General features: G+C 40.0%; 1 protein-coding gene across 7 annotated transcripts in view; it reads right to left on the bottom strand.

The window, feature by feature from the left end:
- Ppp4r4 (protein phosphatase 4 regulatory subunit 4) overlaps positions 1 to 20308 on the bottom strand; it is a 99104-nt gene that overhangs the window by 54629 nt on the left and 24167 nt on the right. For 5 of the 7 annotated variants that reach the window (XM_021649449.2, XM_060388097.1, XM_021649446.2 and 2 more), the window contains exon 3: positions 11668 to 11770. The exons of 1 other annotated variant lie outside the window; for it this stretch is intronic. In XM_021649449.2, the coding sequence (XP_021505124.1) occupies positions 11668 to 11770 (103 nt within the window). Of the gene's footprint in view, positions 1 to 11659; positions 11771 to 20308 lie in introns of those variants that run through there. One more of the 7 variants, XM_060388100.1, reaches the window with a different exon arrangement.

Raw genomic sequence — 20308 nt, 5'->3', positions numbered from 1 at the left:
TCCTGACCCCACCCCCTTCACACACAAACCATAAAATGCACCTAAAGGCATACACATAAAAAATGTAAAACAACAAAAAGAAATGTCATGCACTCCGTTTTAGGTCTGCTGACTTTGAAATGCCTTTGAGACATAAATAGATATGCCAATCAATACACTCTATATACAGATATCATCTTTTTAAGTCCCTAGTTAGTTTATCAGTTTGGTATAAGCTAGAGCTATCTGGGAAAAGAAACTTGGGTAGACAAAATGCTTTCATCAAATTACCTGCAGCACTGTAGGGTATCTTGATTGATGTGGCAGGGCTCCACTCACAGGAGGTGACACCACCTCTGGGAAGGTAGCCCTGGCTGGTACAACAAAGCAGGCTGAGCAAGCCATAGAAAGCAAGCTAGTAAGCAGCGTTCCTCCATGGCTTCTGCATTAGTTCCTGCCTCTAGGTTCTTGCCTAGGCTTCCCTCAGTGGACTGTGACACAAGATATGAAAGCCAAATAACCCTTTCCTTCCCAGGGTGCTCTTGGGCATGGAGTTTTATCACAGCAACAGAAAACCAAAGTAGGACAGTAAGTGAAGTCTTGTGGATGAATTTAAAGGCACAAATTGATAAGATTTTCTAAAGAGAAAACAGAAACAAAGGTGGGTAATTGCTGCTACAAACACAATTTCACCTCAACAACAACAACAAAATGGAAGTTTAGGAACACAGTATTGAGCTGGAGAGATGGCTCAGTGATTAAAAGCATTGGCTGGTCTTGCAGAGGACCCAGGTTCGATTCCCAGCACCCACATGGTAGCTCAGAACTACCTGTAACTTCATTTCCAGAGAGAATCCAATACCGTCCTCTGACCTCTGAGAGTACTACACATGCACCTGTACAAATACATACATGCAGACACAACAACCATACACATAAAAAATAAAATCAAATAAATGTTTACATAAGGAGATCTACCACAAATCTTTGTCAGAATATTAATTATAGGCTTGGGAGGGTTCCTATCATATCATTAGAAAATAATTAATTGGCCTGTGTGAGGGTAAGGGGAAATAGAGGAATAGTAGAGGGAGAGGTGCACACCTAAAACCTATGCAGTTACATAAAACATTTAAAGTTAACCTCCTAATCCTGAGGGCTAGGGAGATGACCCCCAGTTAAGCGTGCCCAGTTAAGCTATGTTCCTGATATGAACTGTAATTCCACTTCCAGGGAATCTCACACCTCTGGTCTCCCCAGGCACATTCATACATACATACATACATAAAATATCTCAGTGTTAACATTCTGAAATTAAGACACAATAAAACGAACTTCCTCTTTTGGTAATGGCAGATGGAGTGATTCTCACCAATATTCCCAACAAGGATCGCTCAAAAATCTAGACAAAAATATAAAAACTGTCTCCATAAAAACACAGAAATTAACAAGTTAGTGAAAAGTTACCCACTGGGCCCCAAGAAACTATGCAAATACAGAAAAGCAAGCATGCAATTTTGAACGTGCTTCTCTTCAACAGCTGCTGATTCCAGAGGAGAGCCCTGAGAAGTGGCTGGGAGCTGGGGCGCCTGAGGCTGCTCTGGCAGGCTTTTAGGGGCCCTGAACGCTTTTGCAGTTGGAGAAGAGCACTCTAGCAGCAGTCAGTATTCTGGCACTTGGCAGAAATACCTGAAGCAACTCAACAGAGGAGAGTTTTGGCTCAGAGCTTCCATCCATGCCAGGCTGGCTCCTTTGCCTGTTACAGCGCAGAACATTAAGGCAGAGAGGATAAAGTGGCTGGGAAAAGGAGTCAGTGCTGCTTTCTCAGAAGTGACAGAAAGGAGAGAGGAGGGGGCTAGTGTCTAAGTTCCCTCAGTGATTGAAACATTCCATCCAGCAGAGATGCCCCTTAAGCAGGAAGGTGAATAACTCAAAATAGCTTCAGGAAGTACCTGGGACTGACCAGATTCACTAGGTCCCTCCCTCCCAGAGTAAACAATAGCACTACCAGACTCTCAGGCAAGTGAAAATACAAAGAAATTCTGGGACTAGACCAGCTTCCTGAGAGGAACAGAAACCAGCCAATCTGCCTGAAGAGCTGTAGACCAGAGTCACTTGGAAAGGACACACCAACCTGCTGAACTGCCCGCAAGCTGTGCAGTGAGCTCCAGGTGTCCCAGCTTTGGTAGCACAGCTGTCTTTGACTCACTTCTCCTGTAAGTAATCCCAATAAAACGCACTGGTTCATCAAGGTGGAGTTTGGTAGAACCCTTACTTTGATCTGTCATAGGCTCCCTGTCTGGGATGAGCAGATGTTTCGGTTGTATCTCACCCAGGAACAGTTTTGTCACAAAACTAAGGGCCTTGTCGTATTGTATCCTGTTATACCCTATTGGGCATATCGCGGATAAGCCTGGGAGCCCAGCTCCTTTCTGTAGTGAAACAGAGGAGGAGTGGCTATGGGGGAGAGGGGAGGTAGTGGGTGGGACTGGGAGTGGTACAGAGAGGAAAAATTGTGATTGAGGTTTATTGTACGAGAGAAGAATAAAGAAAAAAGAATTTCAACAGAAAATTCTAATATATTTAAATGGATTGTAAAACATTTACAAAAACTAAGTAGAAATACAGTAATCAAGATTAAAATTAGGTTTAGACACATACTAATGAACTGGACAATGGGTCGTGACTAAACACTCAACATAAATCACAAAGAGGAAAAAGGACAGAAAAAGTAACAGACAAAAAATACTAAGAAAATGTCTAATTATATGAGAGATGGGAAACCTCGATGGGGTGAGGGAGAAGCACTTTTTAAAAAGATGATAGCTCAGAATTTTTCAAAGCTGCCATCAAAAAATAAGCCACAGATTAAAGAAGCCATTTGTGTGCCAAAAAGGAAAAAAAAATAACTGCTAGCAAGCACTCTAAAATCCTGTACGAAATGGAATATGTTTTAAATGATCCTGTAGGGCAGGTTGGTGGTGCACGTCTATCGTACCAGCACCAGGGAATCTGAAGGACAGAATTACAAGTTCAAGGCCAACCTAGAATACACACTGAAACCCTTCATAAAAGCAAAAGGATTACTCCACTGGCTATGCTACTACAGTTCCTTTATCTATCTCCTATGGTGGATAGTTCAGTTGTTTTCAGCATTAGCTGCAAATAACTAACTGTGAACTTCAGTGCCTTCATGGACAAGTCTCTAGGCAAACATGTGTTAGTCTTAGTCCACACTTGGGAAGTGGTTGAGTGACACAGTGTATGTTTAAATTTTTGAGAAACTTACTTCCCATGTGGTTTTGTCATTTCACATTCCTACAGGCCCTGTGTTTCTAACCAGAAGTTCAATTTTTGCCTGTGTTCCTCTACATAATATTTCTTGCTCCTTTCTTTCTGGATGCTCTCAGGACTGTCCTATTTTCCCTTATCTTTAGCGGTTTTATCATCACATTCCTGGGAGAGAGACAAAGAGAGAAAGAAAGTGTGTGTGTGTGTGTATGTGTGTGTGTGTGTGTGTGTACATGAATATGTGCATTTATGTGTGTTTCTCTTGCTTGGTGTCCTTACGTTTTTGGATCTATGGCTTCTTGTCTTTCACTAATTTTAGAGGTCTTAGCCATTATTTTTGTGTTTTCTCTTTTATCTTCCTGAGTGTCAATCTGTATATTAGATCAATTTATGCAGTCTCAGAACCACTGAGGTTCTCTGCCAGTTCTGCACTCTTTACTGTCTTTGAAGTTGGCTTGGATAACTTCTATCTTTGTGTTCACTGATTCTCCAGTTGTGTCCAAATTTCCAATAAACCCATGCTGCATGTCTGGCATTACTCTTTACTTCTAGCATTTTTTATCATTATTTTATATTACCATCTCTCTGTTGAAATCCCTGTCTATTCATGCATATCATTTTTCACCAGATTTTCTAATAAGTGAATCATAGTTACTTAATTTACCCAACTCATACTTCTTGGGTCACTGCTGATACTTGTTCCTCCACACCCCCTTTATTCGGGGGTGGCAGCAATTTTTTATTAAATGCTAGATATTCACTGAAGACAGAGGTAACAGCTCTAAAATGAACATGCTTCCTCTGCAAGATTATGGGGGGAGGGGCAAATAAATCTACTCAGTGTCTCACCTAGGCTTACAATTTATTGTTGCTATGGCAACCTCTATGGTCCCACTGGTTTTAGAGTCCTCCAACAGTGGGCTACTGTTACTCTGTGTTTAGCATGCAGCTGGAACTGCCAAAGGTTTTTCCTCTGTAAATCATCAGCACTCTCAAGCAAGGGATTCTCTCCATACTTTATCTTCCCTGTTACTAAAGCACTTTTGCTTATGGCTGCATCTTAGGCTAGTGGGAGATGAAACAGACCTTCATTCCTTGATTCTGTGTCATCTTAGTCAGGACCTTTGGCTGCAGGGATGGCTCTTTTTCAGGGTCCCATAACTACTTATTGAAGCAGGGTAGCTCTTGGCAGGGCCAAATTTGTTGCCACCCCCACTGGCAGACCACTGTGCTTCATTTGGGTGCACAGTCTTGGGTCTAACATCTCCTGCCCTTCTCTCAAGGTCAAGAGACTGATGTCTCCACCAAATTCCAGAAGCAGTTACCAGCGCATTGTCCTGAAAGTACATGGTATCTTCCAGATGAGGCTGCTGGTTTCTTCTGGCACGCCCAGTAGATCTTCACAGGAGACTGGAAACAGCAGTCTCTGCTCTTCCCTCATCAAGCTTTTGCTTTACCAAAGAAAAGGTTCTGGGGAAGTAGGCACAGTTGCTCCCTTTCCTCAGTAGTACTTAACCACCATCCTATTGGAAGCACCAAGGAGGGCTCTCTCGTGTCTACAGCTCTGACCCAAACAGAGCAGACCTGTGGGTGTGCTGGTGAGTTCAGAGTTGCAAGTTATCCCACCGTCATTCAGACTCTGTTGTATGACCTGTAAAATCCTGTTAAAAGCTTAGTCGTCACCAGCCATGTTGGCACATCTGAAACTGGTGCTCAGAAGGTGGATGGGGAAGTGTGAACTCAAGCCTAGTCAGAGCAACACAGAAAGAGTCTATAGTAAAACAAACAAACGAGCCAGTGTCCCTGTATCCCATCTAGCATAAAGACTCAGCATCATCTTGCTCTTCACAATTCAACGCATGTGGCATGAGTTCAGACAATGAGGTGAACTCATTGTGTTCACCTCTGCGAAGCTCCTGAAAAGATATGAGCCTGTGGATTTAGTGGCTAACCTAGTTTTAGAATGAGGGTAATACTCCTTACAGCTTTCTACAACCTAAGAGGGAATGGAGCTAACAGTTTTTTGAGTCCAGGGATTATTTTTTATTCTTTTAAGTTCAACTAGACATTTAAAAGAATTTCAGAAGATCCATCTCATTTTTATTACAGGCAGGATGGATGACTAAATGACCAAGAAGTAAATATAAGGACACTGCTCTTTACTAGAACTTTATGAAACACAAATCAAACTTTAGATCTATTAAAAGTATTAATGATGAGCATGGTGACACATGCCTATAATCCTTATACTTGGGAGGCTGAGGTACAAGGATCAGAGGTCAAGGCCATCCTTCAAGCCAAAGACAATCTGAGATCAAGCTGGACTCTGTCAGGCCTGGTCTCAAAAGAAAAAATTGTTTTACTTTTATGATTCTTCTTTTATGCCCAATCTACATTCTTGTGTTTCCATAGAACTTTATTATTATAAAGTTTATTATTATTATAATTATTATAAAGTGTTTTAATTATAAAGCACTTAGCAACGACAATCTATTTTGTCCCTAAACACAAATAAAAATAAAATGAAAAAACATAATGCAGATATTGTCCTTGAAAGACTATGGTCAACCTAATTTTATTTTATACTAAAAAGCAAAAAAAGAGCAGTCCCTATTGTCTGTTCCTATTCCAATTTCCCAGATGCAGTTGTGTCCACTTCTTTCTTGGTAAACTGGGAGACTGTTCTACAACTCTAGAGCAGAAAGCTTCCTGCAAGGTTGATTCTTAGCCTGATGCTGAACCTCCATTAACTTTACACCACGGTGAGAGTCCTTCCCCTTTCTTTCCCTGCCTGCACTCCAAGTGTCAGCCAGTGAGAAGCTATGCTGGCTGGGACCTGCAGGGGTCCTGGAACAGCATGTTCTGCTAGAGCTGTACAATTGTGTTGCTTTCATAAAACCGTTTTGCTTTTCTCAGAATTTAAACTTTTATCTCAGAAAATGTCAACTACAGTGAGGAAGAGGGGAACATTTTCTGAGATCCAAACCAAAGAAGCAGTTTGTACCACTTATTTGTACTCATTTAGTCCTTAGTTATAACTTTTTTCCCAGAGAACTATCAAAACCAATTATATTTTTTCATACTTCTTAGAAACCTAACAAAAATTACAGTCAAACACTGAGATTTAACTGTACAAGCATCAGCTTTCAGTGAGTATGATGTGTTGTATGTCATTAACAGCCGTTTAAAGGCTGCATCTAACACATGAAACACGGTGCTTGCTCCACATTCGGTGTCCCACATTACTGTTTGTCCATTCAACTGAACTACTTCCAATAAGATTTTTTTAAATGCATGCAGCTCTTCATTCACAAATTTCTTTATTTGTAAAAGAAATGCTTTCTATTCAAATTTCAAAATGAGATCATTTAAGAATCTGTCTGTATTCAGTATAAAATGTTGTCTTTTTCACACTGGAAAACACTTCTGGTATTTTCTTACTGTACCAACTCATGAAAATAAGGTAACAAACGGTACTAAAAGTAGAAGTGGTGGCTCTAATCAAAATATTGCTATATCACATTTGCCAATTTTAAATAAGCAAATTTTGTATTGGTTTAATAGACTATGTCTCTTTTGTCTTCTATTATGTGCTTCACCTTCTCCTCCTGTAAAGTATCTCACTCATGTAAAGTATCTCTCTGAGAACAAAAGTCAGTGGTACATCATGATATCAATGCTGACTCACTCAAGAAGGCTTCAGTGCGTCAGGCCAGAGTGTCAAACACACCATGGGTCTCTCAGGTAGACACAGATTCTCTCATAACATTAATTCAGTCAACATTCTTTCTAAAACTTGCCTGTTATTTCCAAGCACCATTCCAGGCTCTGAGGATAAAATGACAAACCAAAGTGACAAAGATTATGCCTTTATGGAAAAGAGGGAAAGACTGCTAGGTACCAAGGTCAGAAAGGGTAGGAAGTTTTATTCTATCTAAAATGAAAAGTTATCTGTTTAGTTTTCTTGTAGTTGCTATTACAAATTAATAGAAGTTGAGTATGTTAGGCAACAAAAATTTGCTCTCTCACAGTTCCAGAAGCCAGATGTGCTAAAGCAGTGACACTCAGACTAAGACATTCTTGTGCCACATTTCCTCCACAGGCGTCTAGCTATTGTGCTGACACTTCTTGGCTTTCAGGAATCTGTCTCTGTCTTCACTGCCATCTTTTCCACTCCTTCATCTTGGGACATGATAGCATTTGGTTCCCATCCAAACAATCCAAGACAGTCTCCCTATCTCTAGATCCATAATTTAAGCACGTTCTGAAATTACCTTGTTCTAGAATAAGGTAACATTTACTGTTTCCCAGGATCAGGGCTTGCTTTATGGGGATAAGTGGAGGGGAAGGGAAGAGAAGGAAGTGAAGGGAACAGGATTCTGTCACTTCTTCTCTTTACCACTGAAGTAATAATTTTCACACACAAGAGTATAAAACATGATTGGCTTATACTTTTTTAAAGCCCTGTCTGGGTGAATGGCTTCTAGATGGCAAAGTAGAAGCAAATGGTCATATGTGCGGCTGTTTAGTAAGCAGACAAGGTGGCTAAGGCCTGAGAAGTGAATTACACAATAGAGATCTGCAATCAGGTCAGCCAATCATGAGGTTGTCAAGCAGCTGTAGGCAGGTTGGATAAGTAGTGCCTTTCCTTTGTGGGATGGTTACCATAGAACCATTGTCTGGGCTCAGAGATTAAAATACCTAAGATATCCAGCAGTGTACAGTGGCTGACACCCATAGGACCTGAGTAAATACTCATTAAATTAACCTCTGTGTATAACACTGCACATTTTCTGTTGTACAATATTATGGCATATTTTTGGAACAATGAAGTGATTTCAAAAGTTCAGCAGGAAGAACTGCTCAGTGCTGCATAATAATGGAGACCATTTTATTATTTTTAAGTTCTCTCAGACTGAATCGTGAAAGACCAATATTTGAAAGTACTCAGATTATTATCGCCTCTGTGCTCAACCATCTACTAACACACTGAAAACCACAATATGCTCACACTACCCAACAGGAATTCATTCATTCTCATCCATTATGGAAGTCTGTTTACTCTAATAAATGTGTCTGAGACACATATGCCCTCCACTGTGCTGCTTTAGTCCATCACTCTAGTCCAGCCTGCCATTGACTCTTAGAGGCCTAGTACGGACTGTCTCCAAAACTGTCCCACTTGAATCAGGCTCTCCATTAATAAAAACAACCACAAGGTGTGACTAGATTAAGTAACTCTGATGCACAAAGTCTTCAGTAACTTTCCCCTGTCCTCAAAGCCAATGTCACTGACATTTATTGAGCCTGTTCTCTGTTCTCACTGGCCCCAACTACACTTGCCACAGTCCCCTCAGGCTCTCCCATCTCGGCCACCTCCTGCTGTCTTGGCCACAGAGAGTTGCTAAAGGGCTCTCCTTGCCCTCCAGTGCATGGGAGGTCCCTGTTAACTTTACTACTTTGTCTCAGCATGGCTGATTTGTTTTTAACACTCATCACTTATCACTTATCACAAATGACAGTCAGCTTTTGGTTTGATTACTTGTTAAAGACTGGGTCACCTGTGCATTACACCCTCCTGGAAAACAAGTTCCCTGTCTTTTATTCATCTCTACTCCATTGTTTACAACAGGGTCTCATGCCTGGCAAGTGGTGCTCAGTAAATCAGTGTAACTGAACATAAATGTCATTGAAACTAAATAAATGCTCACTGTGACATACAATGTGGACTTACCACAAAATCAACTAAGAAGTCAGCAGGATAACAAGGTGAACAGAGTGACTGTAAGAAACATACGATCACAGCTTATCACAGGGAAGCAACCACTGGAAGACTCCAGGAGACCTGAAAAGGTGCCACCTGAAGTGCCAGTAAGCCATGCCACTCTCTGAGCGCAATGATTTCAAAATCATCTGTAAATAGGCATAGTTTCACCAGTGAAAACTCACTGATAGCTGTTTAGCCATCTTTGATTGTGTGTTAAGCTGTCTGCAAAAGCACTGGTGTGGCTGCTGCCCATATGTCTATCTCCTGTGCTTTGCCCAAATGTTTTTTTGCAAAATCAGAGCCACAGAGTGCTCCACTGTGCTCCACAGTAGCTCCATGCTATTGCCCCTTTACCCAGCCACATGACTTGTGAACTTTCCTGATGTGGGATCACAGCTGAGATCCTTCTACCTTTTTCATAACTCCTTCAAATAGTTCAGGCAAGAGAGATGAAGGTCCTAACAAATAGTTACTTACTAGTTAACTTTAAGAAAAAATAAAGGACTGGAGCTATAGCTCAGCTGCAAAGTGTTTGCCTAGCTTACACAGAGCCCCAGGTTCGAGGCCCAGTACGACATGAGCTGGGAATGGTGATGTAATACTCTAATACTAGCACATGGGAGATGAAGGCAAGAGGATCAGCAGAAGCTCGGGGTCATCCTCAGCTACATACTGAGTTCCACACCAGCCTAGGCTACATGAGATTTTGACTCAAATAAACAAACAATCAAGAGAAGAAAATCATTCAGTAAAAAGATAATAAAGATAGTAAAAAATAATTCATTAATGTGCACTTGCTTTGAATCCAATTAATCAGTTAATGTTTTGTATTAAAATCATATCTTCTCCTGGGCATGGTGGCACATGTGTTTAGTCCCAGCACCTGGGAGGCAGAGGTAGGAAAAACTCTGACTTTGTGGCCAGCCTGGGCTACAGAGAGAGTTCCAGGACAGCCAGAGCTAAACAAAACATAAAAATACCAATATGTGCATAACTCAAGCACATCTTATAGTTTCAGAAGATACACTTGAAATTGTGTAAATACACTGTATATACATGAATGCATATTCTCCTTTTTTAAAGGGGTTTGACTTGAACCTAGAGCTTCAAACATGCAACTTTCTTAGGAGATAATCAACTGCCTTTACTATAATAAAATCAGCAAAATTTTGGCAGAACTATTTCAGAACTTCTAAAGACTGCTGCTGTCTACCTTTCATCCTTTATTCTTCTTTTATAAAACTAGATGCTAAGGGCTGGAGTGATGGTTCGGCAGCTAAAAGTACTGGCTGCTCTTCCAGAGGACCTGTATTCAATTACCAGCACCCACATGGCAGCTTAAAATCAATCTGTTATTCATGTCTCAGGGCATCCTCATGATACCCTCTTCTGGCCTTTTTGGGAAGCAGGCATTCACTTTAGATACTCAGTCTGCTCTCTGTGGACCAGACTTAGCCAACTCAACAAAATATGCAGAATGTTTGATGTTTTTTACTTTAACCAATTTTCTTACTTACATTAATTCCCTAGCCAAGAGGACCTATCCTTTCTACCATTTAACTGGTGCTTCTGGGTGCCATGATAACAATGTTGGGTCAGCTAACTGTACCAAAATCGAATGTACAAGTAGGCGTGGTCTATACAAGCTTACTCACTTCAAAATCGGCCATGATTCTGGGAAAAGACACATAACAAAGGTTAATGTACTCATGAATCACCATGGTAGCCGTAGGAATTCATGTTATCTTACAGAAATGTAGGCTCCTTATAAAAATGATAGTAGTTGGAACCATGCTATATGTAATGCCAAAAAACAAAACTCAAAGATATGCTAACAATTAGTTTTTAAATATGTATAAATTAATTTGTAAGCAGTTATAACCAAATGGAAAACTGAAGGAAAGCAAATAAAATTCATTTTTAGCAAATATTATCTCCAACAGCAGGCAACCCCTGACCCCATTACTGGTTTAGATACTAGAGAGTACAACACGAAGACTGATGTCAGCTCATAAAATACTTGTAAAAAAAGATCTTTGCACACAGGTGCAAATAAATAAGAAATACTGATTATTAAATATTTACCATAATAGATTAATAACCAATGGGCATACTTAGAGAAGGAAATGTGATAACAGAGAAAATATTTATGTTCACAGCAAGAAACTAATTCTGAAAGAAAATAGGAGTAGAATGAATATAAACTAAAATTGTGATCACCATAATAAACGTCATTTGATGATTCTTCAGAAGTCACCACAGGCAGATCATGCAGGATCTAAGTTAAATTATTATCAGTAATACAGACATAAAAGTACTGTGATAATTTTTTAATTTTTTTAAATTTAAAAACAATACCAAATGATATACCTATAATTTCATAAAGATGGTTACACTTTAAATTATTAAAGATCTACCTCTGAAATCTCTTTACTGAAAATCACCAAGGAATTCTTTACAACTAACTTTCCTAAATCATGATTCAAAATAAACACAGAAACGCTTCTTCTACTCCATTAGTAGGTGTAAAAGATCAGTCATCAAAACTCTGAAATTTTCTCTCAATATTGACAACGCTACTGGGGGGGGGGGAACCCGAGAAATTGAAATCTTATTTCATACCAACTTACTCTGACTTTGGGTAAGACTCTCCGAAGTGTCTCAGTAGGATTCTGTCGCATCAAAAATGGAAGGTTTGCAATCACACTTGCTCCCTGGATATCTTGACCAGCACTTACAAGGAAAACGCAAATTTTTAAATTTGAAATTAGGAGCTGAATTTTTAATTTAATGGGTTATTTTGAAAAAGACTGCTTTTAATGACTTCCTACAAGTTTTTAAACACATCATTCAGATAAGAAATTAAAACCAGAGATAAAAATTTTGGTAATTAAATCTTATATCAAATACATGTAGACATTACAGTTAGCTAAAATAGGATTTCCTATTTATACACATGTCATTAAGTGTTATTATTAATAATTTATTAATACAGCCTTATTAATACTTTAAAATTCTACTGCATTCTGCTCTATGATCTGACAGTTTGCTTCATTTTATAAAAATACATAAATGATAAAATATATTATGGTAAAATAGTAACATAATAATCATAGCAACAACTAAAATAAGAAGTAAAAACACAAATTTTGTGTACACTGAAATTACTTGTAAAGACTGTCTCTAAACAGCACAAAACCCCTGAAAGATACACTCAAATCTCTTACAGACCACTACATACCTTTTTGGTCTAACATGCATTAAGGCTATGCTCCCAAAATAATCTTCGTGATATACTAGAGGCCTAAATACTTTGGTCTCTTACATACCTTTTTGGTCTAACATGCATTAAGGCTATGTTCCCAAAATAATCTTTGTGATATACTAGAGGCCTAAATACTATGGGAAAGTATTCAAATTCTTCTGGGAAAAAAAACTTTTCCATGAATTACAAACCCTTCTTTAACACATAGCCTGAGCAACACGTCAAGTACTGGAGGGAAATCCCACCTGTTCTGAAAAGAAGTCAAATACTGATGGCATAACATTTATTTATTTACATATTTTGAATAACTTAAAATTATTTCTACTTCTCTTCAAACAGAACTGTGGTCATCTGAAGAAGAATGGCCCCCATGGGCTCATGTATCTGAATACTTGATCTCCAGTTGGTAAAGCTGTTTGGGAAAGACTGGACACTGTGGCCTTGCTGGAGAAGGTGTGTCACAGGAGGTGGGCTTTGAGGTTTCAAAGGAGTCATTCTGAGTCTCCCTCTTTCTGCCTCAAGGTTGTGTTTCAAGGTGTGGGCTCCCAGCTCCTGCTCCAGCACCATGTCTGTCTGCCTGCTCCCATGCTCTTCACCATGATGGTCATGGACTCTGATCCTCTCAAACTGTGAGCCCCAAATGAACTCTTTTACAGTGTTTTGTCATAGCAACAGAAAACTACAACAAGAATAATTCATGGCTTATGAAATGTATGTGAGCATTAAACATAAGGTTGTCAAATAGATTTTTTGGGGTAATATTTTTGTTTCTTCAGAGTAGTATAGGTTTCAGTCCTAAGAAGCTAGTTCTAGTTTTGAATGAGGCTGTCCTGCCATATAGCAAATATTGGCCTGATACAATATGGCATACTGTGATATAAAGGATATCATAAACATTTCACTGTTTTTAACTTTATAAGTAAAAATTTAAAGTCAAAATGAAGAAAGAAAAGAGAACAGCAAATGAAATAGGAAACTATACTAATCTAGGAAGATGGCCAGAAAGTGGAAACTATAATCCAAAAAAATTACTTGTCATAGGCTGAAAGGTAACCCCTAAAAATATGTCTACATCCTTATCCTAAAATGGCAGGGAAGGTATTCTTAATTTTAGAAGGGTCCTGAGATGACGGCTCCTACGATTATCTATGTCTAGAAACATGAGTATATAAAAGAATTAACTAGAAGAAAACACAGGAGAGGCAATTTGACCACAGAAATGAAAATGTGAGTGATGTAGTCTTAAGCCAGAGTATGCTGACACTCACTAGGCACTAAGAAGCCAAAATGGATGCATCCCTAGAATTCCACTGATTTCATGATTTTGGGCTTCTGGTCCATAGAACTATGAACCAGAATAATATATATAAAATATATATATAAATAATATATCTGTTGTTCAGGTTACCCTGTTTATGGTAATGCATCACATCAGCCACATTAACAAATACACTACTGTTATGATATAAATGTGGGTATAGGCTCATGTGTTCAAGCACTTGAACCTCAAAAGGCAAAACATGCCATATTCAACACTACAGAAGGCAATTTTTTAAAAGGCTCTAGAACCCTGAAAATAGGCAGCTATTCCAAACCACACCATCAGGATTTAAAGATTATAATCCAGTTCTGTGTGTGTGTGTTTGTGTGTGTGGGGGGGGGGGGTTTAAAGGAAATGTAAGGCAAAGACTAATAGTCCTTATCACCACAAGAGAAAGAGCCCACAAAACATATAACTCTAACCTACTAATGTCCACAAAAGAAAATGCATAAGGAATAAAAAGATCACAGTCATCATTAGTTAGGAAAACACAGAACTGAGGTGATAGAACTCAGCAGAAATTTCAAAAATGACTGAATTAGAAAAGAGGGGGAATGAAACATCACTGATGAAGAAAAAAATGGAGACATTTAAATAGAAAAATAAAAATTTGAAAGTAAAAAGGATATGAGAGAAAGTAACAGAAGATAGACAGCAAAGGTACAACATGCTGATTGGAGGAATCTAAAGATGAAAACCAAGCAAGGGAGGATTTCATTTCTAAGTTAAAAATACTTTTTTAACTGGCTGTGGCAGTTTGAAAAAGAATGGCTCCCCTAGGCTCATATATTTGAATGCTTAGTCACCAGGAAGTGGTACTGGATGAGGAGGTGTGACCTTCTTAGAGGAAGTGTGTCACTGGGGGTGGGCCATACGAGGCTCAGTCTCTGTCTCTGTCCCTATCTATCTATCTATCTATCTATCTATCTATCTATCTATCTATCTCCTTCTCTCTCTCCTGCCCCATCAGTATGTAGCTCTTAGCCACTTTGTAGCACCACACTTGTCTACCACACACTCTCCGGCATGATGATAAAGGATTTAAGCCTCTGAAACTGTAGGCAAGCCCCCAGTTAAATGTTTTTTCTTATAAGAGGTGCCTTGGTCGGGATGTTTCTTCACAGTAATGAAATAATGACTAAGAGAAGAGGACTGGGCCTAGATAAGACCGGCCCTACCCACAGAGAGCTATGGGTGAGAAGGGGCTCACAGGGCCCATCCAGCACTTACTGCTGAACTACTGGCAACTAACATTCTGAGAGAAGGGAGGCACAGCATCCAGTTGTGTGCCCAGTTTTGAGTCCAGGAGACTCTGGTGGATCGTTTAAACCCATTGTCACACAGACCTTCCAGGTTCAACTCAGAGGGACACAAACAGAACTTTTAAAAGTCATGAACATGGAAGAGATCTGTGTGAAGAGGGGAGGGTGGCAGGGAGAAAAGGTGACTAATCAGAGTACACTGATTAGTGTAGGAAACCTTTTGTTTTAAAGGCTGGCCAAATGGCTCAATGGTAAAGGCACTTGTCTCTAAGCCTGAGAACCTCACTTCAATTCCTGGAACAGGAAGAAGAAAAGAAAAGAAAGGAAAGAGAGAGAAAGAAAGAGAGAAAGTGAGAAAGAGAGAAAGAAAAAGAAAGAAAGAAAGAAAGAAAGAAAGAAAGAAAGAAAGAAAGAAAGAAAGAAAGAAAGAAAGAAAGAAACAGCACTCATTGGCTGCTCTTGCAGAGGACACAGTTAAGATTCCCAGCACCCACATGGTGGCTCATATCTATCTGCAACTCCATTTCCAAGGAACCTGATGCCCTCTTCTGATCTTCACAGGCACCAAGCACATATGTGGTGCACAGATACACACACAAGTAAAACACCCATGCATAAGTTAATAAGTAATTTTTCTAAAATACTAAAACAATTTAAAGAGCATACTACATTGCTAAGAAATTAATATAGTACAGCCACCACTTAGATAAACTATTGAACTAAAATTATTTGAGTATCCAAGTGAAGCAAACAAGTTACATAATGGAAAATCATGCTGTCATTGATTTGGATAAGAATACAACATTAACAAAGCAGTAATGTTTCAGAGGCTAACACTGCTTACTATACATAGAAAATAAATGGGAAAAAGGAAGGTGACCCTAAACTATAATTCTCATAATTGCTAACAACACCAAGACTAAATATCTATAATCAATTAATACCTGGCTCTTCTCTCACCAAAAAGACAAAATGCATCACGGATAACATGGTGTGCATCAACAGTTAACAGGGAACTAGGATAGCCAGTGGTCAGGTGTCAGCAAACTCCCCCCTCCTACCTGCCCCTCTGTGGGGTCTAGACAACAATGTATAACAACATCTCTCACCATCACAATATACTGTTACCCAGCAGGTATCACCCAGGAGGCCACTAAACATCCTACAGTGAGTAAGACAGCTTACCACAATGAAGAATATCCAACTCTCAGCAGCAACAAGAATTACCCAGGAAATTCTGGTTTAGACAAAGCAACTATTAGCTGAGTAATGTGAATAGCAGTGTTAGATAACTGCTTAGCCACAGCAGTCATTTCACAGTTTAAGCTGTGTGCTCAGCTTAGTAGAAATACACTGGTCCTGACTTCAAGAAATATATGGGAAGCCCAGCATGCTAGAGAACTGGCTCTCAAATTCAGCAGGTTTGAGAATCACTTTGGAGCACTTGGAAAAGCCGAGCCCAACCTCCAGAATCTCTGGTTTCATAGGTCTTGCTGAGGCTTTTGGCCCTGATTGTTCACAGGTACATGGTGATACTGATGCTATGGTCTGCAGAGACCATGCATAGAGAGCCACCATGGTAGATTTTTTTTAATAAAAAATAATAATTTTATAAGGTGTATTAGTTAGATTTTGTCAACTTGACACAAACTAACATTGTCTAGAAAAAGGATCATGGTATTGGCATAGAAACAGAATGGTGAATCAATGGAATCAAACAGAAGACCCAGAAATAAACCCACACACTTATGGACACCTGGTTTTTGACAAAGATGCCAAAACCATACAATGGAGAAAAGATAGCATCTTCAACAAATGGTGCTGGTCTAACTGGATGTCTACATGTAGAAAAATGCAAATAGATCCATACTTATCACCCTGCACAAAACTAAAGTCCAAGTGGATCAAAGACCTCAATATAAAACCAGACACACTAAGCCTTTTAGAAGAAAAAGTGGGGAAGAGCCTTGAACTCATTGGTACAGGAGACAACTTCCTGAACAGAACAGCAACAGCACAGGCACTAAGAGCAACAATTAATAAATGGGACCTCATGAAACTGAAAAGCTTCTGTAAAGCAAAGGACACTGTTGTCAAAACAAAACAACTGCCTACAGACTGGGAATGGATTTTCACCAACCCTTTATCTGACAAAGGGCTAATATCCAGTATATATAAAGAACCAAGAAGTTAAACAGCAACAAATCAAGTAACCCAGTTTTTAAAAAAATGGGGTACAGAGATAAACAGAGAATTCTCAATAGAGGAATATTGAATGGCAGAGAAACAATTAAAGAAATGTTCAACATCCTTGGTCATCAGGGAAATGCAAATCAAAACGACCCTGAGATTTCACCTTTCATTCATCAGAATGGCAAAGATGAATAACTCAAGTGACAACACATGCTGGAGAGGATATGGAGAAAGGGGAAAAGAGGGAACCCTCCTCCACTGTTGGTGGGAATTTAAACTTGTACAACCACTTTGGAAATCAATATGGTGCTATCTCAGACAATTAGGAATAGTGCTTCCTCAAGATCCAGCTATACCACTGCTAGGCATATATCCAAAAGAGGCTCAAGTATACAACAAGGACATCTGCTCAACCATGGTTGTAGCAGCTGTATTTGTAATAGCCAGGAGCTAGAAACAGACCAGTTGTCCCTCAGTTGAGGAATGGATACTGAAATTGTGGTACATCTACACAATGGAATATTATTCAGCGATAAAAAGCAAGGAAATCATGAAATTTGCAGGTAAATGGTGGGAACTGGAAAAGATCATCCTGAGTGAGGTATCCCAGAAGCAGAAAGACACACAGGTTATATACTCACTCATAAGTGGATATTAGACATATAATATAGGATAAACATACTAAAATCTGTACACCTAAGAAAGCTAATCAAGAAGGAGGACTCTGGCTAAGATGCTCAATCCCCATTCAGAAAGGCAAAGAGGACAGACATCAGAGGAGGAATAAAACAAGGAACAGGATAGGAGCCTACTACAGAGGGCCTCTGAAAGGCTCTACCCCGCAGGGTATCGAGGCAGATGCTGAGACTCATAGCCAAACTTTGGGCAGAGTGCAGGGAATCTTATGAAAGAAGTGGGAGATAGTAAGTCCTGGAGAGGACAGGAGCTCCACAAGGACAGCGACAGATCCAAAAAGTCTGGGCACAGAGGTCTTTTCTGAAACTGATACTCCAGCCAAGGACCACTCATGGAAATGGCCTGGAACCCCTGCACAGAGTTAGCCTATGGCATTTCAGTATCCAAGTGGCCTCCATAGTAATGGGAACAGGGACTGTCTCTGATATGAACTCAATGGCCTGCTCTTTTAATCTCTTCCCTCTGAGGGGGGGAGCAGCCTTACCAGGCCACAGAAGAAGACAATGCAGCCACTCCTGATGAGACCTGATAGACTAGGATCAGAGAGAAGGGGAGGAGGACCTCCCTTATCAGTGGACTGGGAGAGGGACTTGGGTGGGGAAGAGGTAGGGTGGGACTGGGAGGATTGGAGACAGGGAGGGAGTTATAGGGGGATACAAAGTGAATAAACTGTAATTAATAAAAATAAAAATAATAAAAAGAAAATGCCTCCTCCATCAGGCTGCCTGTAGGCAAGTCTGCGTATTTTCTCAGTTAGTGGTTGATATGAAAGGGACCAAGTCACTGGAAAGGTGCCACCCCTGGGCAGACTGAAGAAGCCACGAGGAGCAACCTAGTAAGCAGCATTCCTCCATGGCCTCTGCTCAAGCTTCTGCCTCCATTTTCCTGCCCTGGCTTCCCTTCAAATTTGACTATAAGCTGTAAAATGAAATACACTTTTCCTCCCGAGTTCCTTTTTTGGCTTTGGTGTTTATCACAACAACAGAAAACAAACTAGACAGGAAGGTACAAAGAGATGTCCTGCAGTCACCACTGCTTGTAGACTAAGTGGAAGGAGCCACAATCACAGCAGCTGTTCACCCAAAGGCAACAGAGTATCCAACACATGTGCTCTCCTCCTCATCGGTCCTCACAATAATAGTGTTAAACAAGGAACACAACCATCAGCAGCATAGTCTGCGCTGGCTACTCTTCTGTCAACTTGACACACAAACTAGAGTCATCTGGAGAAGGGAGCTTCAGTTGAGAAGATGCCTCCATATGATCTGGCTGTAGGCAAGCCTGTAGGGTATTTTCTTAATCAGTAATTGATGGAGGAGGGTCAGCCCACATCAGGTGGTGTCTTTTCCAAGCTGGTGGCCCTTGGATCTGTAAGAAAGCAGGCTGAGCGAGCCATGGGAACAAGCCAATAAGCAGCACCCCTCATGGCTTCTGCATCAGCTCCTGCCTCCAGGTTCCTGCCTTGCCTGAGTTCCTGTCCTGACTTCCTTTGGTGTTGAACTGTGATGTGGAGGTGTAACCTGAATAAACTCTTTCCTCTCCAGGTTGCTTTCTTTATGGGGTTTTATCACAGCAATAATAACCCCAACTAAGACAGTCTGCTTAAATGTACATTGGAGGAAAGTGTGAGGAACAATTTGTAAAATGGTTGCCAACTAGACAAAAGAGAGATGGAGAACAGTAGACTTGTTAAAGTGGACTGCTGGGGCTGTGAGCCTGTGATCACCCTTTGCTGACTTTGGTCACAGTCAGGATAACAAGCATGTGTGGTCTACACATATCTTCACTACTACCACTGAGTGGAAGGGACCCAAAACAATATTCTATGTAAAAAAAAAAAAAAATGTTTCACTTAATGCAGCATATACAATCTTTAAATAATTATCTGATTAATCTTACTCTTATTTTTAAAACAAATTAAGTTTCCAACTCTCTATTGAAAACCAAGAAGGAAGAATATTCATGGGCTTCCCCATGGCTCCCTTCTGCCCTAGTCTTTAGGGCAAGCTCCTTTTTAGGATACTCATTCAGAAACAAAAAGAATACAAACACTTTCATTTCAACCTCAGTTTAAGATGGAAACTGTTTCCTAATAAGATGTTAGGAAACTGGTTTCCTAATAAGATGAGAAAAATTTTTAGTTTTAAGTTATTAATTATTTTTGGCCAAAATATGCCTCTAGGACAGTGGTTCTCAACCTGTGTGTCAAGACTCTTGGGAAGGGAAGTAGTCATCATCTAACAGTTTTTACCGTGTAGTTGCTGCATGAAAAGTCACACTAACAGGAGCACTCTTTTGGTGCCAAGAAAAAGTTGTCTGAACATTGCAAATGCCCAGTAGTAGAACTGATATGTACAGAAGTCCTGTGTATAGAATGGAGTGCTGCTGGAGATAACCTAAGACCCCTGCACAGATGTAGCCCATGGCAGTTCAGTATCCAAGTGGATTCCATTGTAATAGGAACAGGGACTGTCTCTGACGTGAACTGATTGGCCTGCTCTTTAATTACCTCCCCCTGAGGGGGAAACAGCATT

This window comes from Meriones unguiculatus, chromosome 7 (genome assembly GCF_030254825.1).
Source record: "Meriones unguiculatus strain TT.TT164.6M chromosome 7, Bangor_MerUng_6.1, whole genome shotgun sequence".
Lineage (NCBI taxonomy): Eukaryota > Metazoa > Chordata > Mammalia > Rodentia > Muridae > Meriones > Meriones unguiculatus.
Note: the sequence above shows the minus strand (reverse complement) of the source record. Positions and strands in the feature narration are given on the sequence as shown.